Below are 25,772 nucleotides of genomic sequence, written 5' to 3' on the forward strand. Positions count from 1 at the left end.
AGAGTTAAAAAAGGTAGGCCAGATATCCAAATCACTGACAAATATTAATTTTGCCCAAACGGCATCGTCAGTTTCAGTAAGATTTATATTCAAATGATTCTATTTGAACGGGCGCAATTAAAGTAATGTTTCTGTTCAAGAAGTTAATTCTATATTTGTTTTTAAATTATAATTCTTTATATCAATACATGTCTTATAACATGAACTTTTGTCGTGCACTTGATATGAGACAAAATATCAAGCAACGATAAAAGAAACACTAATTTTAGCTTCAAACTCCAGTAAGCATCAAAAAAGCTTTAACTCATTTGTTTCGTTACACTCACTTTTGTCATTATATCTATGGCGACTATTGTTGAGTGTATTGCTACACTGGAATGGCTGGTCAGGCAAAGGTTTTCTCAAAATCTATTGGGGTAATGGTTCTAAACTTTTATGTGGTAGTAAAGCACTCATACACAAGAAGATGTTACGACGGCGCAAACAAAATATATTTTCTGAACGATTAAGCTTTTTACGAGAGGAATTCTCCTACTTTGGTTGTTCCCAACAGTGACGCACTCTATGTCCCTCCGCAAAATCTAACGATTTTGACCTTTTTTAAAATTTTGAAATTCGTCTATTTGTTTCCCCAGCATAAATAAAATGAAAATCATTGAAACTGTTTAAGCCATTGGCGTCCTAACAACAACAAAACGAGGCACCATTTCGGAACATTTGGATTATAGAATTGAATAATATTGCAATCCAATGTTGGCATGTGTCAAGAGATTTTTTGTGGTAAATTCCGCGTCAGGGGAATTAAAAGGGCAAAATGTTCCACATGACCGAAAATTAAATATTGCACATCTTATATACATGTCATTAATTGCTGATGATATCATTCATATATATATATATATATGTCGTAATCTTAGTCAGGACCGGTCCTAGGAATGCGGGAACCGATTAAATGATTACGAAGCCCCGAAGATACCTGCACTGAAAAGGACTTCACAATTTCAAATACACAAATCAAGGATGTGATTCTTTTATATCAATGGCAAACTGCGAGGCCTTTTTTTGATGTACGGGGCCGGATTGGTCAAATGTACCAACGTACTCATTATTTATAGTCCCCACTGCACTGAGACATTTTTGAGAATAAAATTTAATTGGGTATGTTTTTAAAACAAGGATCAATACAAAAGTTTCCTGTTCAGATTGGTAGCCAAGTAGCGATTAGAATTAGAAGAAGTGTCAGGTGGTTGAAACTTGATATTCGAGGCAGGAGACGATTCGAGTGGTTTAGTGGGAGTTGTCATTCGTTACTTTATTGAGTTACTGAAAACATCGTTTCAGTTGAAATCGATTGCAAATAAATAGCAACCATGTCTACTTCGCCAGAAGGCGACGGAACAGAGGTTGGAAGCAAAGAAACAAACAAACCACCATCACCCAAACCTGATACTGGCAATGGCACACCTCCGCTATCGTTTAAACCAGGTAAGATTGTTCACATTGTGTCGTTACTGCAACATTATTTGATTTCCAATCACGGATGTATGAGCTTGGATTGTTTTCTATTTAGCAGCTGACTCTTTGTTACACAATTCTTCGAAAAGAATATTTCTTTTGAATTTGTACAAAGTAATCATTGTGACATTTAATTTAAAACCTATTTATTTACAGAAATAAAGTGCAAATGCGTATACCCACATTGTCAAATAGTTTAGTGAACTCTATAAATCTGTGTGATGGTATTATATTATACAGAGTGCAAAAGCAGAAAGATTCCATGCAGAAACCGCACTGCGTGCTGGTAAATAACTCGGAGCAATAGTAGTTGTGGTGAAACATGATATAATCGCCTAGCAACGCTTGTAAACATTGGCAAGTAGTAACACGTGCTCGTTGTTGTAGCATTTATAGAAATGTTCGAGGTTCTTCGTGTGCAGCATTTTTTTCAATTTTTCTAAAACATAACGCATGTAGAAATGTTTTGACGAAATATTGTACCTGCTGCAATGTTTGTTAATGTTCGCTGAACAATAATTTCCAAACATGATATCTCTTCGTGCGTAATCTGCAGGTAATGTGATCTTTTTAGAGATATCAGCTTGCGCTTGTAACAAAACAGTCGACGACACCCAAAGCGGATTACATCCTTTGCTACCAAAAGCCACAATCACATTCCTACTTTTCTGTTGTACACAAGCCCAGACTTGTTTATAAAAAGCCTAACTGGGCGATAAGGGAGGGATCGGCAGCTCTGTGATCCAAAAGAAAGCCTGCCAGCTTTGGTTTTTAATCTACCCAATCACCTTGCTCACAGACTGCTAAACGGAGGCGTGTTGTGGGTGTGAAATAACAGAAAGGTCTGCCATGTGGGTGGCTTACATTGTATTGTGGTTAAGGTGCTATTGACACTCCGAACGACTTAAGAGGTGAAGATGCCGCTGGAACATCGACCCCAACCAGTGTTTTTGGTGCACCAGTGCAGCGGGTTGCAAGGCGCAGGGTTCAAGACCAAGGCACCACTGGACGGAAACGTCATGCCCCTTTCACTCAACAAACGCAGTCCAGTACAGCGGTAATTAAGCTTACAGACTTCACCAAAACTCATTTTGTCATGACACTTTTGTTGTTCACAAACACTGCAATTGTTTAACAAAATAATTACAAACATGCTGGATGTGTAAAACTTTATTATAATACAGCATACACTTGGGAAAAGCATTGTTAAACACTAGAAACTTGCTTTTTATAGATTGGAAGTAAAAAGAACACTGTGCTTTCCGGCGATGCTATGAAAGAAATGGCGCGTCAGGCAAAGGCAACCAGAGAAGAACGGAGATCAGCATTAGACAGCAGGCATAAATACATTGTGTCAAAGGCATGGGAATATTTTACTGTTGAGAAAATCCCAAAAATATTTGCATTTTTGCAAACTTACACAGGTTGCAGATGCTATTGGTGTCGAAGATGGTGTTGTTGAGGATCAGGTGGTGGGAGATGATCGTTTCGAACTTATGGACGCATTTTTTGAACCCAACGGTTCTAAAAAACTGATGTTTTATTATCAGGTTTAAAGCAGCAAATAATGATTTTGTCTTTGTCAAGTGTTAACAGTCTAAATGTTTTTTTTTCTGTAATAAAGGATGTTGCGCCCCGGGAGAGCGCTTATTCCAGAGCTGATGTGGCCAGCGTTATTCCAAACGTCAGCCAAAAGAAATTGTTTCTTACTAATGGAGAAGGAGAAGGTTTGTTTTCAACTAAAGAACTTTAGTCGGGAAATTTTAGTTTTCTTCTTTTTTAGCACTTACTGGTGTCTGTTACTTTTTTGTGCGAACCATTTCCAAGCCCATCACGACGGCCAACATCGCTAACGAAGTTAATTTCGGAATGATTGACAGCACAGGTTTCATCACATAAGTTTCATTTTCTCTTCGACTTTTATTGACGCAAGTTTCTGTGTCGTAGAGGGAGGTTTACTAAAGGGGATCGAGTCGCTCTTGGGTAGAATTATGATCCCTGCTTTAAGATCACAAGAAAATTGGGGTGCTCTCTCTGATGAAGATAATAAAAAGTCACCAGTCGTAAGTGGACAAAAAAATCATTAATTGCCTTTGCCTGAAACGTGGTGTCATTTAGGTGGAAGAATTTATTGAATCTGTGGAAAAATTTGTGAACGTTCTTACAACAGCTAGAATTAGTTTGGAAGGTAAGGAAACATATCAAGTTGCATGGTGGAATAAATACACATATTCGAGATTTTTATTACCTGGCACAAAATTCACCAGGAAAGTTTGAGCTCGAAGACATTGATGTTGGTTATAATTTGGATACCCTGCGAGGGCCGGTGGACTTCGCACAAGCATCAAGGAATTCGGATTTACTCGAAAAACTGGAAAAGGTTGTTGAAATATGGTGCCGACAAATAGATCAGGTATTTGAGACGAATTCAAATAATGTTTCAAAAATGCGACCCAAGAATATTGTTGTTGACGTTTTCAGGTTCTTGCGGAAAGTGAGCAAATGAGAAAAGAGGCAGACGACATTGGTCCGGCGGCTGAATTGGAACACTGGCGTCAAAGGATGTCGAAATTTAATGCTTTGTTGGATGAAATTAAGACGCCACGAGTAAGATTTTTCAAAAATCAAACAAATTTAAATTTTCAATATCACTCTGCAGGTTAAAACCGTGGTTGGAATACTGCAAGCAGCTAAGTCGCGTATCATTCGCCACTGGGTGGAGCTCGACAGTCGCATAACTGACGCAGCGAACGAAGCAAAAGACAACGTGAAATATCTTTACACTCTAGACAAATACTTTGGCCCACTTAGTAAATGCGATCCCCGTAACATGGTGGAAATTATTCCTAGTTTGATGAACAGCATTCGAATGATCCACAGCATTTCCCAATATTACAATACTTCTGAAAGAATGACCTCACTGTTTGTAAAGGTGGTTAATTTTTCTTAAATATACGTATAAAATAACGAGAAATTTTACGTATTTTTTTGTATTTTAGGTCACAAACCAGATGATTACTACCTGCAAACATTATATCAGTCAAGGAAAGACTAAACTTTGGGATCAGGATCGTTTGACTGTATTGCAAAAAATGGACGACTGTCAAATGTTAAACCGTGAATACCAAAAGTCTTTCCACAAAATCAAGGAGAAATTAAAGGTATAGAATCTGATAACTAAACTCTGTACAACATTTATTTTCTTACATATATTCTGAATTCTAGGAAAATCCTAAGGAGCGTCAGTTTGAGTTCAGTGAAAACTACATTTTTGGCAAATTTGACACGTTTTGTCGCCGACTTGACAAACTTACGGAAATGTTCCGAACAATGCACGAGTTTTCTGGACTTCATACTGTGAAGATAGAAGGAATTGATTCGATTGCAATTAAGTGAGATAATATGTTTTCATCATTACATTTTCTCTGGTAACAGGTTATTTTGTTTTATCTCATTTACAACCACGTAAAATAGTCCATTCCATCTTTATCCGAAATAATAGTCTCGCTACATTTTCAGGTACCAGAACATTGTTACAAACACAGAAAAGAAGAAGTATGACGTGTTGGATCACCGAAAAGCTGAATTTGATGCTGATTATCAGGAATTTTGTGTCCAGATTGAGGCTTTGCAGCAATCTCTTCAAGACTTCCTTGATTCGTGGTTTGCTAGGCCAGTTACCACGGAATATTTGTTAAGTACGTTTAGTTTTTGGTTTGTGTTAAGAAACCCCAGTGATGCCCAGTTGATCTGTGCGCTAAAACGTAGCTTGTGCTTTATCAGATCTTCTGCAGAAATTTGAAAACATTAAAGGTGCGAAGCTGGACACTTTCGACAAATACGTGATTCTACTTTCTCGTTACTCACGAGATCTTGAAAACGTGAAGAAAGCTTACCAAAAGATGAAAACAGATCCTCCCATGCCACGAAACTTGCCGCCTATTTCAGGAAAAATTGCTTGGGCGCGTCAAATGTACAGGTAACCATATTTGGACTTATTTACGAATGCCTGGTTTATTATTATAAGGTTTTCATAAGTTTTTACAACAGTTTGTCGGTTGTATTTTTTTTTATTTATTCACCAAGACACATATTGTTAGGAGAATTGAAGTCCCGATGTCATATTTTCGGAAACACAAAGATGTTCTCGCCACGGCGGAGGGAAAGCGGGCTGTGAAAACATTCAACAAACTTGCAGCTGTTCTGGTTGAATTTGAAATTCTCTACCATAAAGCTTGGTCCGTTTAAATTATTACTTTTTTCCAAAAGGGAATGTTAATTTTTCTACATTATTTGTCGAGTGTTTACCATTGCTCACCATCATAGGCTTCACAGTATAGTTGCCAAAATACGCATGTTGTAATTTACGCGGACAATATGAAATATTGCATGCATAACTGACAAAATGTTTTTGACTGTAGGTGCAAGGCGACGATGATTGCAAAATCGAGCTTGCAATCTTCTCTTCTCGTTCGACAACCAGAAACCAAACAGTTTCTTGTTAACTTGGACCCTTCCATATTCGAGCTTTTTTGTGAAGCAAAACACCTGAAAAAAATTGGTCTTGACATTCCTGATCCAGTGTATACGCTTTGTTTAAAAGAAGATATCATCCGTAACAATCAGGTGAATACTGTAAAAGTAATGAAAAGGTTTGTGGTTTTGGTTCCCATTTCAAGTAAATTGTATTTGGGCTTCCATATTTCCTCATACTTTTTCGTTAGTTTGTAGTCCTTGTATGTAGGATGATTTGCGAAAATATAGTTTTTGTGCACTTTTATAATCTTTTCTATAAAACGACAAGTAAACGGGATATTTTCGTTGTTCAGCGAATGCTGCAAGACCTAATGGACGACTTTGAGCAAACGAAAGCAAGTATTCCGATTATGGCTGAACATTGCATGAAACCTTTCCTCAGTCGAGTTGAGGATGCGATCGCCCCCGGTCTCACCATGTTAACTTGGGCCTCCATGAATATTCACAAGTTTATTGAAGATGTGAAAAAAACACTGGAAGATCTTAAAATTTTCACCAAAAAGGTAAAGGAAATGACGACAGGTTTGGGAAATTTATATCTGAACTGAAAAGAAAGCATGGCCGCCTATTAATAAAATCGAACGATATGTTTTACATTGTAGGGTTTGACCAGATTTAAAACAGACATTATTCTATTATTCGCCACATAAGTCATTGCGGTGCGGTTAAGGGCAAAACATGGAAATAAATATGGAACATACTTAATTTCGCCCTCTTTTCGATAAAAATTATCGAAACTGAGCACAGAAACAATGATCTTATTCTGCTATCTCTCATAATTCATACGAAATTTTCTTGGTGGGGTTAAATCATATTATGTCCCCACCAACCAAAATATTAGGGGGGGGGCAAGTCGTCCCTGCGAGATTTCCGCCCATGTGTGACAGATAAACTACTGAAACAATGACACTAAAGACAATTTTTTAATTTGTGCCACACAATGTCATAGGTAACAATGAGTTATTGGTTTGTGGATTATGTGCGGTTTGTATTCGATGAAACTTTGTCTTTGGCTTGTATTCGGGCATGTACCGGTTCATGACTCTGTCTTTGGGGACCCATGTTCCGAATAAACCGAATACCGTTTGAGTGAAAAACGTAAAATTAACCGTCCGTTAAAATGCGTTGTTTGTAAATTGTTGTAATTTTTCTTCAAAATCTTGATAATGAATATGCTTTCTTATTGATAAAGTTTGCCGCAAGTATAAATCATCCCTTTAGGCATGTCTGAAACAAAAAAGTTTGGAAACCACTGAAAAAGAACACTTTTTTAGATCGCGGACATTCTTGAGTGCAGAGTCGAGGCAGTTACAGACGACATGGGAATGACAGCATTGTGTGATCTTCCTGACGATGAAGCTGTTGCCCCGGACGACTTTCTTGCGATGACTGATCGAATTGTCCACATCGCCTCCAAATCTCTTTGTCAGGAAAGCGAAAATGTGGAGATGGCAGTGTTTGACATTATTAGGGTGAGCTGAGATATACTTAATTCTGAGAGTTTGTAAACGCCAACTCTTCACCATTGTCAAAACTGCAGCTCTTTGAGGAAACTTTAACCAAGGATGAAATGGGGGTACTTGAGGCAATGGCGAAGTCAGAGAATTATCCAAACTGGTATCATGGAATCATGGGAACTGTTTGTCAGACAAACACCGACTCACTGGTAAGTTTATCGTTAGGTTAAACCTAAATCAACGGCTGTCTGTAAATCGCAACACAAACAGCTTAAAAAGTGTGAACTGCAAAACATTTTTAACAGGTTAAATGCACTCGCTTGACACTTGATACCATAAAGCGGAGGCTCCACCAATCCTCTAACAAATATCAAACAAGCCAGAGAATCATGATGTCAGGTGGTGGAAAAACGGAAGAGGAAAAAGTTGCTCTTTTTAAATCCAACATCATTCTCGCCATTCCATCGATTATAATGCGACCTAGTTTGGATGAGATTCAGGTGAACAAATCTTACATTCGATGTATTTTCTCATATCAGCTTTTACAATTGTTTTTGCAGAACGCGTTAAATGCGGGCATCGATACCATACTTAAAGCGGCGAAGGACATTCCCTTGTGGCGATACGCCGAGATGCAGAAAAAACAACAAAGACTTGAGGCTGAAGCAGCAAAGAAAATAGGAGAAGATCCAAAAATGACCAAAACCCAACCACAAAAGCCACTTTATCTGCAAATCTCGTAAAACTTGTTTTCACTTTCTGCATCTGTTTTTCCTGTCACTTCTAACCTGTAAATTCTACAGAGAACACAAAGATGTGGCGAAAGTCGCAGGTCCGCTTCACACAACCATAACATCACTGAAAACTGAAGTTGACTCGGTACAAGTTTGTGTGTTTCTAGCGAAAGTATGACGTTTGAAAACATCGAACTGTTTTTGTTGCCAGGTGTTGGAGACATTTGCCTCATTCAGTGAGTTGTGGAATTCCGACCCACAGGATAAAGTAAAGCTTTTCGAAGAGGAAAATCCTGTGTTCACTGAATATGAATCACAGATTAGGTAAATATCGTAAAACGTGTCGGTGACCTCCAAACTTCACCTTTTTTGTTCTACAGGTATTACGCCAACATGGAGTCGATGGTGGAAGATATTCCCTTTAGTTATAGGGTGGGAGCTGTGGCATTTGAAACAGGCAAAATGAGATTGGCGCTTGTTGAAGAATGCAAAGCATGGAAAAGGGCATTTGGTGCAGCACTTAACCGCAAGACTGGTGCATCCATGGATGACATTTTTGCTTTCACTGAAAACCTTCACAAGATTCTCAGGTAAAGGAGATCACATGTCGTTGACAACAATCTCAGACAGATGCATTAAACTAGAGCTACTCAAATACGTTGTCGCACGATGAATTGTATGGGTCGCAAAAGTACGCTAATGTCACACAAACATAACATTTGAACATAACATTTGCCTGTACTACTTTCCAAACTTCGCCTACACACAAGTATGCTGGGTCACACAATTGGGTCCATGAAGTTTTTTGGTCATTTAATGCAATTGCTGTTTAATGAATATCTAAAAATTAAATGACTGACAAACACAAAGGGAAGCGGAAAAATATGAAAGGGTTCGCGAGCGAAAAGATTTTCGAGAAGCCCCACTTTAAATAACTACTTTAATCATCGAAAAATAACAACCAGATTTATTTTCAGTCGCCCCATTAATGATCTTGATGACGTGCGTACCGCAATGAGCTCCCTCAAAGATATCAGAGAAGCTCAAATCCGCATTGACATGACAATTGGTCCAATCGAGGAGAGTTACGTACTTCTCAACCGATTCGAACTTTACTTTGACGATGGTAACTCTGAACGAGTTGATGGCTTGGCTTACCAATGGCGAAATCTGATGGCACAGGTATCTCACTCCTTAAAATAGTTTCTCTTCTCAAACTAACAACAGTATTACGATAACTATTAAACTTCGTTTAAGGTCAATCAAGTACAAAACACGTTGTTGGAAGTACAACCTGGATTTAAAGCGGCCTTACTCACAGGAGTCGAGAAGTTTCAAGTTGATGTCGGTGTATTCTACAAAGACTACGACACAAAGTATGAAAAATACTGTTTTTATTACCGAATCAATCAGGGACGGGAAATCGTCAATATTATCTTACTGCACGTTTTGTGAAATATTATCAGTACAAATACTCCGTTTTACCATTTACATAAACATTTCGTTGTATTTGAATATTAATGGCAAGTAATTGACCCACATACGAGCAGTTGATGCAAATGTTTACAAAAGTTCGTTTACTTGTACGTTACTACAAACGCTCCTTTTTCAGAGGGCCAAATATCCAGGGTTTGGCACCAAGAGAGGCGAGTGATCGTCTGCAAATCTTCCAAACACGATTTGATGAGCTTTGGCGGAAATACTCAACTTACTCAGGAGGCGAGGAATTGTTTGGCCTTTCTGTTACAGGTTAGTTTGGTTTGACAAACTTTGTAATTTTAATATACGAAACGTTTCACTATATGGAACAAATGTCCACATTTAACTATATTTAACAGAATATCACGACCTTCAGCGAATCAAGCGTGAGTTGTCTTTGCTACAGAAGTTGTACAATCTTTACAACACGGTCATCGAAAATGTCAACAGCTATTACGACATCTTGTGGGCGGAATTAGACATTGACAAAATCAACGGCGAGTTACTTGAATTTCAAAACAAGTAAGTACAACGGAAAAGGTGTGCATTTGTTAGGATTGGGGATTAATTTAAACTTATCTTTTTGGTATTCGAGTTTAACTTATGTTAATATGACGTACTAGATGCCGCAAACTGCCGAAGGCTTTGAAGGAATGGCAAGCCTACCTTGATTTAAAAGAGAAGATTGATAACTTCAGTGAATGTTGTCCTTTGCTTGAAATGATGTCGGATAAGGTTAGTTTCAATGTTAACAGAAATATGTCACATAAATAAGCAAATATATCGCAAATAAATTACGAAAATATGCATAACGTAATTCCATTATTTCATAAAAATACACAATCACAATTTGCTGACGTCAGGCGATGATGCCGCGCCACTGGGAAAGAATCGAGAAAATTACTGCTTGCACGTTTGATGTTGAAAACGAAAATTTTCAACTTCGCAATATCATGGAGGCCCCATTACTTGAAAACAAGGAAGATATTGAGGTAATCCATTGCCCAGTCAACCGATGTACAAGATTGTAAGTAAGTTCACATACACAGGACATCTGTATAAGCGCGGTGAAAGAGCGTGACATCGAAGCGAAGTTGAAACAAGTCATCAATGAGTGGAGTGTCCAGATCTTCACTTTCAGTCAATTTAAAAGTCGCGGAGAACTTTTGTTAAAAGGTAATGACGTCACAGATATCGTTGCTCTCATGGAGGACAGTTTGATGGTGCTCGGTTCTCTGATGAGCAACAGGTTGGTGTTTTGCTTGTATATAGCCGTTACCATTCCTAATGGACGTTTCGTATAGGTACAACGCTCCATTTAAGCCCACAATTCAACAGTGGGTACACAAACTGTCCGGGACTACAGAAATTATCGAGAACTGGATGATTGTTCAAAACCTGTGGGTTTACCTTGAAGCCGTGTTTGTTGGTGGTGACATTGCCAAGCAATTGCCACAGGTAACATTTGCCTCACAATACTTTGGAAGTACTGAAGCAAACTTTCATAAAAGCATACAAAAAAATTCAAAACCTCATTTCGTTTCAAAGGAATGAATTCTTAATTAATATGTTTCAGGAAGCGAAGAGGTTTGCCAACATCGACAAGTCATGGATGAAAATAATGCAGAGGGCCCACGAGACCTCGAACGTTGTCCAATGTTGTGTTGGTGACGATACTCTTGCACAATTACTTCCTCACATTCTGGAACAATTGGAAATGTGTCAGAAATCTTTAACTGGATATCTAGAGAAAAAACGTCTTATTTTCCCCAGGTATGATAAAATGTTAAAATGTCCTACATTTTACAATAATTTTTAACTATTTTTGCTGGAAATACCCAAAATAAAACATATCCGTTTCATGTACCCGAATACTCGAGGCCATTTAGTAATTGCAATATAATAAATTAAAATGTTACATGGCAGTTGCAGGAGAGGACGTATTTATCCACAACACATAGGGTCAAAAGTTAACTGAGTGCTGTTGTGATTGTAGATTCTTCTTCGTGTCTGACCCTGCTTTGCTTGAAATCCTTGGGCAAGCTAGCGATTCCCACACCATCCAAGTAAGATATCTAAATTAAAACCTGCAAGTTTTGTGTCAATTGTTTTATTAAGGCCCATAAACATTACACAGGCCCATCTTCTCGGATTGTTTGACAATGTTTATCGGGTCGAGTTTCATGAAAAGCAATACGACCAAATTCTCAAGGTCATATCACAAGAGACCGAAACAATGGATCTCGTCGAACCCGTTCTCGCTCAGGTAATTTTACCAGAACATAAACATGTTTGGAATGCAAATAATACGCGTATTCATATTTAGGGCAATGTGGAAATTTGGCTCGGAACACTTCTATCCTGCATCAGAAAAACTGTTCACACAGTTGTGCGCAAGGCTGCGGCTGCGATCGGTGAATCGGGATTCCAAGTGATCGAATTTGAGAATGTTTTTCCGGCGCAAATTGGAATTCTTGGTTTGCAAATGTTATGGACCAGAGATTCCGAGGAGGCTTTGACATTGGCAAAGTCGGACAAAAAGGTTTGACTTTTAGACGTGCAGTCTTAACACATCACCGTTAAGCAACTTTGAAGAAAACGTAAAAATTGCAGGTGATGCAAACCACAAACCAACGATTCATCGACATTCTAAAAACTCTCATTGACCAAACAACACTTGACCTTACTTCCTACGAAAGAACAAAATATGAAACACTGATCACAATTCACGTTCACCAAAGAGACATATTTGAGGAAATGGTAAGCATTGCAAAGTATTTAAATGCCTAAAATGTTTATCTGATTTGGAAGCTAAACCTACCTTGTGCCGAAAATACATCACGTGAAGCGACGTACAATCAGTCTTCTGGTAAACCATTCTGTCTCAGGTGAAAATGCACATTAAATCCCCAACCGACTTTGAGTGGCTCAAACAGTCAAGATTTTACTACATCGATGATGCAGATAAATGCCAGATTTCAATCACAGATGTTGATTTTGTTTACTGCAACGAGTACACCGGATGTAATGAGCGACTCGTCATCACTCCTCTCACTGATCGGTGCGGTGCATGAAACACAAATGTTTATCATTAAAACATTTTTAATTTTAGTTGCTACATTACACTGGCACAAGCTCTTGGTATGAGTTTAGGGGGCTCCCCTGCTGGGCCGGCTGGAACAGGAAAGACTGAAACTGTGAAGGACATGGGAAAATGTTTAGCCAAATACGTGGTTGTGTTCAACTGCTCTGATCAGATGGACTACAGAGGTCTTGGGAGAATTTACAAAGGTCGAGATCAAAGCTTTGACACTGTGTTTATACCAAATCTAATACCATTTGGTGTGTTCCTAATAGGTTTGGCCCAGTCTGGTTCTTGGGGTTGCTTCGACGAATTTAACCGCATTGAGCTTCCGGTCCTCTCTGTCGCCGCCCAGCAGATTGCGATTGTTCTTCATTGCAAAAAAATGAACAAACCTTCGTTCATATTTACCGACGGAGATGTCGTGTCTATGGATCGGGAGTTTGGAATATTCCTTACTATGGCAAGTTTTTTTGCATAAAACAAATATAGCATCTTTCAAACTTATTACCAAACATCCAAGAACTGTTACAATTGTTACTTTGTTGTATCATGCTGCAGAATCCTGGATACGCTGGACGTCAGGAGTTGCCAGAAAACCTGAAGATCAACTTCCGCACAGTAGCGATGATGGTTCCTGATCGTGCGATTATTATTCGAGTGAAACTTGCAGCATGCGGATTCCTCGACAATATCGTGCTTTCCAAAAAGTTCTACACCCTTTACAAACTCTGCGAGGAGCAACTATCAAAGCAGGTTCGTTTTCCGAATTTATTTCTGCAATATTTCACTGTTCTCGATGGTTACGTTTGATGAATGTGTTTTAGGTACATTACGACTTCGGACTGCGCAACATTCTCTCAGTGCTTCGAACATTGGGTGCAGTGAAAAGGGAAAACCCCGACGACCCGGAAGCGATGATCGTGATGCGAGGATTGCGAGACATGAATTTATCTAAATTGGTTGATGAGGACGAACCTCTCTTCCTTTCCCTCATCAACGATTTGTTCCCGAGCATCCAACTCGATAAAGCCGGATATCCTCAACTGGAGGCGGCAATTGAAAAACAGGTAAAAATGGATACTTAATCATAAATGTTGTCCCAACATGCGCGGTTCTGTCTTACTACTGGCCTGAAACCATGTTCCTTAAATGAAGGTTCACGAAGCTGGTTTAATTTTCCATCCATCTTGGGTCCTAAAAATTATTCAGCTCTTTGAAACGCAACGTGTACGTCATGGAATGATGGTGCTGGGTCCGAGTGGCGCCGGAAAAACCAAATGTATTTACACATTGATGAAAGCAATGACAGACTGCGGTGAACCGCATCGGTAAGTTAACACACATTACACGGAATTCTGTGCAAGTGCATCACACTTCGTGCATTTGTCTGTTTTGAACGTCAGGGAAATGCGAATGAATCCGAAGGCAATTACCGCCCCACAGATGTTCGGAACACTTGATGTATCCACCAATGATTGGACAGATGGGATATTTTCTACTTTGTGGAGACGCAGTCACAAATCGAAAAAAGTAATTGTTTAAACTGATAAGTTTCCTAAATAACTGTTACTTAACAACTAGGGTGAACATATTTGGTTGGTTCTGGATGGGCCCGTCGATACCCTGTGGATAGAAAACCTAAACTCAGTGTTGGATGACAACAAAACTCTCACTCTTGCAAATGGCGATAGAATTCCAATGGCACCAAACTGTAAAATCATATTCGAACCACACAACGTTGATAACGCATCACCTGCCACTGTATCAAGAAACGGTAAGCTCTAAACCGACATTAGCATGGGCCTGAAGTAAGTTGTGGACGAAAACTCTTAAATATTCATTTTCAATAACATCCTAGTGAAAGAGGAAAGATACACGTTTATAAATGTAAATTTTACCTCAGGTATGGTGTTTATGTCATCGTCTGCACTTGACTGGAGGCCAATTTGCCAAGGCTGGCTGAAGACAATTCCTACCCAGCAAGGGGACATTCTGTGGAATTTGTTTGACGGTATTTTTCAGGTTTGTGGGGGTGTGACTCGTGATGTGTTAAAAACAAACGTAGACCAAAAACTTTGATCTTTACAGGACCTCTACAACTACATATCTACCAAACTTGTGGCTAAAATGGACGTACTTGAATGCATGTACATTAGACAATGTATGGATCTTCTTCAAGGTAAATACAATATCATATTTTTCATGCGTATGTTTTCACAGTTTACCTCTCTTTTTGTCAGGACTTATGCCACAACACGATGAAAAGACATTGACCCGTGCCCACATTACAAGGATTTTTATATTTTCTATAATGTGGTCTCTCGGCGCACTGTTGGAACTTGAACACAGGCACGCAAAAAAAATAAAATATCAAACAAGAAAGTCGATGATCACCTGATAAATACAATTTTATCACATAGAGCAATGATGGAAGATTTCATGCGAAGTCACGAGTCAAAACCATCTCTACCGCCAGTGGAAGGTGAAGAAACAATCTTCGAATACATGGTGAATGACAAGGGTGAATGGGAACACTGGGAAAATAAGTAGGAAGCTGACAATGGCAACAAAAAGTTTGAGTAAAATTTTATTAAATGTTTTGTTAAATTGCGCAGAGTTCCTACATACGTGTACCCCAAGGATTCAATCCCTGATTATTTATCCATTCTTGTTCCAAACGTTGACAATGTGAGAACTGATTTCCTGTTGGGGGCGATCATGAAACAGGTGGATAATTGGAACAAGCATATAGAAAGTTTCTTCGTCTCACACTCAACTGTCTGCTCTGATACAGGCAAAATAAACTAAAGAGTTTGAAATATTTTTGTAGGAAAAGTCAGTCCTCCTGATCGGCGAACAGGGAACGGCCAAAACCGTGATGATAAAGGGTTTTGCAAGCAAATATGACCCAGAAGTTTACCTTACTAAAGCTTTAAACTTCAGCAGTGCCACAACACCAAATATGTTTCAAGTAAATCGACTAAAATACGTATATTTGTGTTAGATATGCGTGTGTTTATTATTTACAGAGAACAATTGAAAGTTACGTTGATAAACGAGTTGGAACAACATACGGACCTCCAGCAGGCAAAAAAATGACAGTGTTTGTTGATGATATCAACATGCCAACCATCAATGAATGGGGTGATCAGGTATTTAAAAAAAGGCTCCGCTGCTAAAACGATAATTTCATGGTATTTAATTTACCAATTTGTCTACAGATTACTAATGAGATTGTTCGCCAGCTTTTGGAAAACAAAGGGTTTTACAGTCTGGACAAGCCTGGTAAATTCCTTGTTTACTTGTAATTTCAAATTCTTATAACAAGCAACGTTTCGAACTTTCAGGCGACTTTACTAACATTGCGGACATTCAACTTGTGGCCGCCATGATCCACCCTGGCGGGGGAAGAAACGACATTCCACAACGATTGAAGCGGCAGTTCAGTATCTTTAACTGTACTTTACCAGCAAACGCGTCCATCGATAAAATATTTTCAACCATTGCAACCGGGTACTTCTGCAAGGAAAGAAAGTTTCCTAAAGCGGTAAAAGTTTGTTATTTTCTCATCGCCTTACGAACTGCTAAAATAATTTTTTTTGTGAAGGTTGTTGAAGTTGTTGAGAAATTAGTTCCATTGACAAGAACTTTGTGGCAGAAAACCAAAATTAAGATGTTGCCAACACCAGCAAAATTCCACTACATTTTCAATCTTCGTGATCTTAGTCGAATTTGGCAGGCAAGCCCTTGCTTACCAACATTAGAGTAGAGAAAGTCCTAACATAGTTTGTTACAGGGTATTCTTATTGTCGACAATGAAATTGGGTCATTACCACATGTTGTTCTGTCACTGTGGAAACATGAATGTCAACGTGTATTTGCGGATCGATTCACAAATATGCCTGACAAAAACTGGTTCGAAGAAAATCTTAATCAGGTTTTTTTCCAAATGTTTTTCAGTTTATCGTCTTCAGATTTAGCTAAACTTAACGTTTTGTAGAGTGTTCTTGATGAATTCGGTGAAGAAATTGCTTCCCAGGTGCCCGAGGAGTCGTTTTTTGTTGACTTTCTTCGTGATGCTCCAGAACTTACAGGTTCAATGACAATTTGTATTAAAATGTCGTATTCATTTGTTGTGAATTTTTTTTGTGTAAAAGTTTATCAATGCAATTTATTCATTTGTGATTAAGGTCATTTTACTCCTATTATCTTTGCTGTCATCGAGGTAGTTTGGTGACGACTATAGCGGGTGAAACTGTCACCTCGACTCGACGACTTCAAACAAACACGAACCTTTCAACTCTCCAATTCGTTTAGGCGATGAACCTGAAGATTTTGAACCACTCGCCCCAAAAATCTACGAACCTTTAGATTCTTTAACGGAGATGGAAGAAAAGTTAAATGGTTATCTTGAGCAATACAATGAAACTGTTCGTGGCGGAAAAATGGATCTTGTATTTTTCAAGGTAAACCCAACTCGAACAAAGTCTTTTCTGCTTTTTTTTTGCTTTTATTTTGATTTTGTCCAATACTGTATAGGATGCAATGGTGCATTTGATGAGAATATCTCGTATTGTCCGCACACCACGTGGTAACGCGCTTCTTGTCGGCGTGGGTGGTTCTGGAAAGCAATCGCTTACAAGGCTCGCTTCTTTTATTGCCGGATATAAAATATTTCAAATTACTTTAACCAGGTTAGTATGTGGTTGAAAAATTTAAAACATATTTTTGGTTTTGTGGACCCTTTTCCTTGCTACTTTAATTTGTTTGAATGGACAAAAGGACAAATGACAACACCACGTGTTTATTTTATTTACAGGACATACAATGCGACAAATCTCCTTGAAGATTTAAAAATTCTTTACAAAATGGCAGGAAAAGACGGCCAAGGCGTGACATTTATATTTACTGATAATGAAATTAAGGACGAGGGCTTCCTAGAGTACATGAACAACGTGCTGGCATCAGGAGAGGTGATCTTTTAGTTTCACGTTTGTTACAAAATTGTGTGAAAAATTTTAAAGCAAAATATAGCATCCCTTCCTACATAGTAAATAGATTGACTGGTTCCTCAATTTGCCAAAATCGATCCCACTACCGAGCATTGTCTTTCTACTGACGACACCAATTTAAGAACCATAGGACATCAATAATCTGAAACATTGTGTTTCTTAACATTACCTTCAAATAGATCAATTCATTTAAAAGGTGTCAAACCTGTTTGCACGAGATGAAATTGATGAGATAACAATGGAACTAATCCCGGTGATGAAAAAAGAATATCCCAAACGTCCTCCCACCCCTGAAAACTTATATGAATATTTCCTTTCTCGAGCTCGTTCGAACCTTCACGTCGTTCTTTGCTTCTCACCTGTTGGTGAAAAGTTTCGAGGACGTTCACTCAAATTTCCAGGTTTGCAGCAATTAGATTCGACGCCAACTTCGATACCGTAATATAGTTTCTAATAACATAACATAACGGCAGACTAGCGACATCTACAATAGACGTGGGGGAAAAGAAGGGAAGTTTTCAGTTTTCGCTTTAATGGCAAATCTTTAGGTTTGTTTTCTGGCTGCACAATGGATTGGTTTTTAAGATGGCCTCGTCAAGCACTTATTCAAGTGGCACAACACTTCTTGGCTCAATACGATATTAAATGTACCCCGGAAACTAAAAGTATGATGGTGCAGGTGCGTCGCATTATTAATATACTTGTTTATTTCAAATTTTTAAAACCGCTTGTCTAACGCAACCTATACCCTCAAACTGGTTTGCGTATAAACACTGTATATTACATGCAGGTAATGGGGACAATACAGGATTTGGTGTCCGAAAAGTGTGTAGAATATTTCGAACGCTTCCGACGATCCTGTCACGTAACACCAAAATCGTATCTATCTTTTATCACCGGTTACAAGTCGATTTATGGGTTAGTGTTGAACAAATACATAATTGTTCTTACATCTCACTTATCCTTTTACTACTCTTTAGTCAAAAACTCGGCGAAATCGGTGTCCTGGCCGACAGAATGAAAACAGGCCTTGATAAACTGGTTGAAGCTGAGAAATCGGTTAATGCTCTTTCTCTTGAACTCGCAGTGAAGGAAAAGGACCTGGCTGTGGCATCTAAAGAAGCCGACGAGGTAAGTTGTTTGAAATATAAAAGTAATTTGTCGACCTGCCATGTAAATTCAATGTTTGATATTCAGGTGCTGAAGATTGTGACAGAAAAGGCGACTGCGGCTGAGAAAGTTAAAGCTGAAGTCCAGAAGGTAAAAGATAAGGCGCAGGCGATCGTCGACGCCATTAACAAAGACAAAGGAGTCGCCGAAGCAAAGTTGGCCGCTGCCAAACCAGCTTTGGAAAAAGCTGAAGCAGCTTTGCAGGTAAGTGACAAATTCAATGGATGTGATTCTGATGTAGACAGTCTGTTTTACTAATTTACAATTGCAGACCATCAAACCTTCGGATATTGCAACCGTACGAAAGCTGGGAAAACCCCCACATTTGATCATGCGTATAATGGACTGTGTGCTCATTTTAATGCGGAGAAGGTTGAATCCTGTGGAAGTTGATCCGGAACGTCCTTGCACCAAACCATCATGGAACGAAGCACTAAAACTAATGAACCAATCCCAGTTCCTCAGTATGTTGCTTAACTTCCCCAAGGTTTGATATTGCCTGAACACCCTGATAGTTGTTATGGTCAAGCCTTAACTTTGTTGTGGGTTTGCAGGATTCAATTACAGAAGAAATGGTTGATCTCCTGCAACCGTATTTGGAAATGGAAGATTACAACTTGGAAACAGCAAAGAAAGTTTGTGGAAATGTTGCAGGTTTGTGCTCATGGACTGAAGCTATGGCATATTTCTATGGAATCAACAAGGAAGTTTTGCCTTTGAAGGTAAAATTTTTTTTAGTTTTACGTACTAAGTAAACCATATTCATTTGAAATAAAAATGCATGCTTTAAAGTAATCCGTTGTTTTTTACTTGGCAGGCAAACCTGGCTGTGCAAGAAGCCAAACTGGAAAGAGCAATGATTGATTTACGATCTGCACAAGCAACGCTTGATGAAAAACAGAAGCAGCTTGATGAAGTTCAGGTATGAAAAACGTTGGGTTATGAAAAAGCAGTGTTTTAACCGATCAACTATGTTTGTGTTATTTTAGGCGCAGTATGACAAAGCAATGGCCCACAAACAAATGTTAATAGAAGATGCCGAAACATGTCGAAGAAAAATGACAAATGCCATGGCACTTATTGAAGGATTAGGAGGAGAGAAGGTTTGTGCTGTGACTTTTCGTCAACAAAGAAATATACGAGAATTCAAATTTCGCTTGAATAACCACGACATATCGTGAATCACATTTATTATTGTTAAGATTCGATGGGAAGCCGCTGGCATGAAATTTGAGAATCAGATTAAACGTCTTGTTGGTGACGTTTTGCTTGCTACTGGATTTCTTTCATATTCTGGACCGTTTAATCAGGACTTCCGAGATCTTCTTGTTTCGCAATGGAAGAAGGAAATGACGCGGAATGAAATCCCCTATTCGGAGGTTGACAAAATTTTATGAGTTAATTGGTTCACTCACAGACGCATTTTCGTGTTACATCAAGGCTTTGAATAAACGCACATTTGCCATAAATGCCAGTTCGCGTCAAAGTTTGTTTGTGCTTTTCTGGGTTTGTTTTTCCTCATTCTAGTTAGTCAACCATAAGACCATCTTCTTTAAAGCAAATACACGATATTTTTTGGCTACAGGACATTAATATTATCACGATGCTTGTCGATAACGCCACAGTTGGGGAGTGGAACTTGCAAGGTTTGCCTAACGACGAGCTCTCAATACAAAACGGAATAATTGTCACAAAAGCGACCAGATATCCTTTGCTCATTGATCCCCAGGGGCAAGGAAAGATTTGGGTTAAAAACCGAGAAAAGGACAATGAGTTGCAGGTAAGCATAATATACATCTGCTTTTAAGTGACTTCTGCGTTACCTCAAGATAAATGGTAAAATTGACATGAACTGTTGTATTGCAGCTTACTTCGTTAAACCACAAATATTTCCGTACGCATTTGGAAGATGCCTTGTCATTGGGACGTGCTCTTATTATTGAAGATGTTCGTGAAGAATTGGACCCAGCGTTGGATAATGTTCTGGAACAAAACTTTATAAAATCTGGCAGCACGTTTAAGGTGAATTTGCATTGTAAATTTTTAAATGAGCGCTGCAGCCAATATGAAGGAATGGCGACGTTAAATTAAAATTACACGAACTTTAAATGCAGGTGAAAGTTGGTGACAAGGAGGTAGATGTTATGAAAGGCTTTAAACTATATATCACGACCAAGCTTTCAAACCCTGCCTACACGCCGGAGATTTACGCACGAACATCTATCATTGATTTCACCGTCACAATGAAAGGTTTGGAGGACCAACTGTTGGGTCGCGTCATTCTTACTGAAAAGCAGGTAAAATAAGCACTTCAAACTTTTAACATAATCAATCTCAACTCGCAGCCAATTACTATCATCACTTCTTGACAGGAATTGGAAGCTGAGCGTGTTGCTCTTATGACTGAAGTTACAGCAAACAAAAGGAAAATGCAGGAATTAGAAGACAATCTTCTTTACCGCCTTACATCGACAAAGGGATCCCTTGTTGATGACGAATCCCTGATTCAAGTGTTACAGGTAATCTATGCTTTCAGTGAGTACCAAACGACTGACGACTTAACAAACGCTTTGTTTTCAGACAACTAAACAAACCGCTGAAGAAGTGAGCGAAAAATTGTCCATCGCCGCCGAAACTGAGATTAAAATCAACTCAGCGAGAGAAGAATACCGGCCAGTTGCTACAAGAGGTTCCATTCTTTATTTCCTTATCGTGGAAATGAGTTTAGTGGATGTCATGTATCAGGTTTGTGCACAACATCGTACTGTTGTTAAACTTTGGCCGTCGACTGTCTCATACATGAAGTTTGCAAAACAACTTGTATTCATGGTTTCTTTTCCATGTTTTCATTTATTGTCACCTTAGTAATACCGCCATCAACGTTTCCTGGGTACGACGTGATATGTCGGTTGAATGTAACATTTGTGCAATTGCAGACATCTCTTCGCCAGTTTCTTGGTTTGTTTGATCAATCTCTTGAGAAAAGTGCCAAGTCACCGATACCAGCTAAACGCATATTCAACATCACCGATTACTTGACATATGTAGTTTTCAAATATACAGCCCGAGGTCTGTACGAAAACCACAAATTTCTCTACACATTGCTACTGGCGCTGAAAATTGATCTCAACCGTGGCTATCTCACACATGATGAGTTTCAAACTTTTATTAAAGGTGTGTTAAGTGTGACTTGTATAAAGTAGTGTGAATAATCTATTAACACAAACATATTGCTGTGTGCTAGGTGGGGCATCGCTTGATTTGAATGCCGTTGAACCAAAGCCGAAGAAATGGATTCAAGACATGACTTGGTTGAATTTGGTTCAGCTCAGCAGACTACCTCAGTTTTCGCAGCTACTAAATCAGATCAGCAGAAACGATAGGGTGAGAAACCAAAAATCTTTCACTTCCACCAATGCTTTACAATAAGCTGGTGACCCGTTTTTCTTCAGGGTTGGAAGGCTTGGTTCGACGAGGAAGCGCCTGAGGAAGCTGTAATTCCAGATGGTTACAGTAGCTCTCTAGATACCTTCCGCAAGCTGCTTTTGATTCGCAGCTGGTGCCCGGACAGAACAATCGCACAGGTTTCACATCGTTATATTTATAATATTCCCTGTTTCGGTGTACTTACTTTTGACGTATGTTTGTTTCCCTACATATGGTTCAAAGATATGAAATTTGTTTTTAGTCACGACATTACATCGCCCAGTCACTTGGGTCAAAGTATGCTGAGTCGGTTATTTTGGACATGGAAGTAATGTGGGGAGAATCTGACAACAGAAAACCAATGATTTGTTTCCTCAGCATGGGATCGGATCCAACTGAAAACATTGAACGTCTTGCCAAAATAAAGGGCATTCGTAAGATTTGTGTTGCTTTGACGTCATTGTTCGTGCAATTTCGGCAAAGTTTGAATAATAATTGAACATTATTACGTTACAGCATGCAGAGCAATATCAATGGGTCAGGGACAGGAGGTTCATGCACGCAGGTTACTCACACAAAGCTTTCAAGACGGTGGTTGGCTCTTGTTGCAAAACTGCCATCTTGGTTTGGAGTATATGGAGGAACTTTTAGAAAACGTAAACTCGGGACAGTATTTTGCCAATAAGTCACTAAATATTTTTTGATTCAGATTACAAATACCGAATCTGTTCACGAGAATTACAGAACTTGGATTACAACTGAAGTGCATAAAAAATTTCCGATCAATCTTCTTCAGACAAGCATTAAATTTACAAATGAACCACCACAAGGTGTCAAAGCAGGACTCAAACGAACATACAACTCCACAACACAGGTAGACTTCAATCTTTTGTAAATTTTTTCTTCCACGATACAACGCCAATTTTGAACAGGAATTTCTGGATATATCAAACATGCCCCAATGGAAACCGGTTCTGTATGCAGTGGCGTTCCTTCACACCACTGTTCAGGAGAGACGCAAATTTGGACCTCTCGGTTGGAATATTCCTTACGAATTCAACCAATCTGATTTCACTGCAAGTGTGCAGTTTGTTCAAAACCACTTGGATGATATAGACGTCAAAAAGGTGGATATACTGGTCGTAAAAGTTCGCCGCGATTAAAATGATCTATTTTTAGGGCGTTTCATGGAACACTGTTCGCTATATGTTCGGCGAAATTCAATACGGTGGCCGTGTTACGGATGATCTGGATAAGATTTTGCTGAACACATACTGCAAAGTGTGGTTTGGCGAACACATGTTTTCAGACAAATTCTGCTTTTACACAGGTGTGTTAATTTTTTGCCTACCACTATATTGCCCAACAATATAAATCACATATGTTGTAAAACATATAACTTCCCAAAAATCCCAAAATTTTGTTTACACTAACTTCATACTTAGGATACGTCATTCCCAAAGTAAAGACCATTCAGGAATATCACAATTATATTGACAACCTCCCTCTGGTCGATACACCCGAAGTGTTTGGTCTTCATCCCAATGCTGATATTACTTACCAGGTTAGGATTGCATAACATTCATCTGTGTTTTACAATATACAAATAATAATGCTCTTGTGTGTGTTTTAAGACAAATATGGCCAATGATAGCTTGGGAACCATTGTAAGCATTCAGCCAAAAGAGAGCAGTGGGGGTGCGGGTGAGACAAGAGAATCGGTGGTGTGGAAAATGGCTGACGAAATGTTGGAAAAGATACCCCAAGATTTCCTACCACACGAAGTACACTCTATGAAATAGTTTCATTTACTTGATTTTTTGTTCTCCATTTTTGCCTGCAGGTAAAGTCGCGACTCCAGAAGATGGGCTCCATTCAACCAATGAACATCTTTCTTCGGCAGGAGATTGACCGAATGCAACGCGTTATTTCATTGGTTCGTACAATGTTAATTGACCTAAAACTTGCCATCGATGGAACAATTATTATGAGTGACAACCTGCGGGACGCCCTTGACCAAATGTACGATGCCCGGATTCCGAAAGCTTGGCAAAAGGTTTGTTTTTGTTGTACTGCCAGTATGGAGTTTCAAGAAATGTTTTGCTTCGTTAAGGTTTCATGGGAAAGCTCCACACTGGGTTTTTGGTTTACCGAGTTTTTGGAAAGGCACGAACAATTCCATACGTGGCTTTTTGAAGGCAGACCAAACCAGTTTTGGATGACAGGATTTTTCAACCCTCAGGTAATATATCTTGCTCTAATACTGTACATCAAAGCTTTGTTTGTGAAACAGTAAAATGCTTATTACGACGCGAGAAACTTATCACAATTCTGTGTGGTTTAATCAAACTGTTTCTACGACAGGGCTTTCTCACAGCCATGCGACAGGAAGTGACCCGTGCTCATTCGCACAAAGGTTGGGCACTTGATGGCGTCATGCTCTATAATGATGTCACTAAAATGGCCAAAGAAGATGTGACGAGCCCTCCCCCAGCCGATATGGGTTAGACAATATTTAGTACTCCATGAGCTACAACTTACGTGGAAATCATGAAATTAGTTATAGGGTTTATAACAGACGTCAAAACATTTGGTTTTCCCTTATATCTTGTGATCCAAACTTGCTAAGATTGCCCATGGAATTAGCAACGTGAATTTAATAGTACCAAGCAAATCCCTTATTCTCCTCGTTTGGCACCAAAAGCATGATAACTTTAATCCATACTTGTAGGTGGAGTGTACGTATATGGTTTGTTCCTGGAAGGAGCTGGGTGGGACAAAAGGCAAATGAAGCTGGTCGAGCCATTGCCGAAAGTACTTTTTACCGCCATGCCGGTGGTGCATGTTTACGCGATTAACATTAACCAACCAAAAGACGACAAGAAACTGCAAGGTTTGCACCTTTACCCGTGTCCCATATACAAGAAACCGCGTCGCACGGGTAAGCATTCAACATACAAACACTTTCACCAACAATTCGAATCTTTGAATGTATTGCAGATTTGACCTTCATATTTTCTTTGCTGTTGAGAACTGTGCAGCAGCCCGACCATTGGGTTCTTAGAGGAGTAGCAATTTTGTGTGACACCAAATAGTAACTCAGATCTGTAGTTTAGGAATGCTTTAAATGTAGTGTTATGTATGGTTGTTTGCTAAATATCGCTTTAGCGTTGACAGGTTGCGTAATTATTTTTGTGTGAAACATCCTATTTTGCATTTGAGTGGGCAAAAATTTAAGTTATTTTTTTTCAACATGCTCACGGCTTTGTAGTTAAAAAAGTATTAGCTTTCAAATGTAGTGTGAATTTTATTGCATATAAATATGTCTCGGATAAATAAACAAGCCAAAACGGAGATG

General features: G+C 38.9%; 1 protein-coding gene across 1 annotated transcript; it reads left to right on the forward strand.

Annotated features, from left to right (window-relative positions):
* The first annotated feature begins 1,298 nt into the window (after positions 1 to 1,298).
* LOC145892034 (dynein axonemal heavy chain 5-like) lies at positions 1,299 to 25,770 on the forward strand. The gene is made up of 91 exons (XM_082981976.1): positions 1,299 to 1,485; positions 2,397 to 2,572; positions 2,750 to 2,875; positions 2,940 to 3,065; positions 3,140 to 3,242; positions 3,299 to 3,400; positions 3,463 to 3,578; positions 3,634 to 3,703; positions 3,783 to 3,928; positions 3,997 to 4,122; positions 4,175 to 4,447; positions 4,515 to 4,676; positions 4,741 to 4,907; positions 5,035 to 5,213; positions 5,299 to 5,494; positions 5,616 to 5,753; positions 5,937 to 6,141; positions 6,345 to 6,554; positions 7,326 to 7,523; positions 7,592 to 7,717; positions 7,814 to 8,008; positions 8,069 to 8,247; positions 8,312 to 8,387; positions 8,454 to 8,566; positions 8,623 to 8,832; positions 9,220 to 9,424; positions 9,500 to 9,618; positions 9,855 to 9,991; positions 10,081 to 10,243; positions 10,345 to 10,456; positions 10,585 to 10,713; positions 10,771 to 10,970; positions 11,026 to 11,179; positions 11,298 to 11,494; positions 11,718 to 11,787; positions 11,859 to 11,987; positions 12,048 to 12,263; positions 12,335 to 12,481; positions 12,610 to 12,782; positions 12,834 to 13,012; positions 13,079 to 13,266; positions 13,365 to 13,559; positions 13,631 to 13,873; positions 13,962 to 14,134; positions 14,210 to 14,336; positions 14,388 to 14,580; positions 14,710 to 14,828; positions 14,895 to 14,985; positions 15,047 to 15,155; positions 15,227 to 15,352; positions 15,422 to 15,533; positions 15,637 to 15,777; positions 15,836 to 15,958; positions 16,028 to 16,091; positions 16,154 to 16,353; positions 16,414 to 16,545; positions 16,603 to 16,743; positions 16,807 to 16,900; positions 17,124 to 17,272; positions 17,346 to 17,500; positions 17,626 to 17,779; positions 18,015 to 18,219; positions 18,367 to 18,497; positions 18,609 to 18,736; positions 18,799 to 18,949; positions 19,016 to 19,192; positions 19,260 to 19,475; positions 19,543 to 19,710; positions 19,806 to 19,910; positions 19,978 to 20,091; positions 20,191 to 20,367; positions 20,574 to 20,768; positions 20,855 to 21,010; positions 21,103 to 21,285; positions 21,361 to 21,507; positions 21,569 to 21,733; positions 21,925 to 22,162; positions 22,233 to 22,372; positions 22,441 to 22,572; positions 22,677 to 22,848; positions 22,931 to 23,070; positions 23,124 to 23,288; positions 23,347 to 23,541; positions 23,594 to 23,744; positions 23,860 to 23,978; positions 24,049 to 24,198; positions 24,258 to 24,470; positions 24,528 to 24,656; positions 24,779 to 24,917; positions 25,146 to 25,355; positions 25,415 to 25,770. Exons 1-91 carry the CDS (start codon positions 1,371 to 1,373, stop codon positions 25,507 to 25,509), a joined length of 13,998 nt encoding a protein of 4,665 aa, XP_082838102.1. The 5' UTR covers positions 1,299 to 1,370; the 3' UTR covers positions 25,510 to 25,770.
* Positions 25,771 to 25,772: the final 2 nt, after the last annotated feature.

The sequence above is a fragment of the Ascidia mentula genome, chromosome 1 (assembly GCF_947561715.1).
Source record: "Ascidia mentula chromosome 1, kaAscMent1.1, whole genome shotgun sequence".
Lineage (NCBI taxonomy): Eukaryota > Metazoa > Chordata > Ascidiacea > Phlebobranchia > Ascidiidae > Ascidia > Ascidia mentula.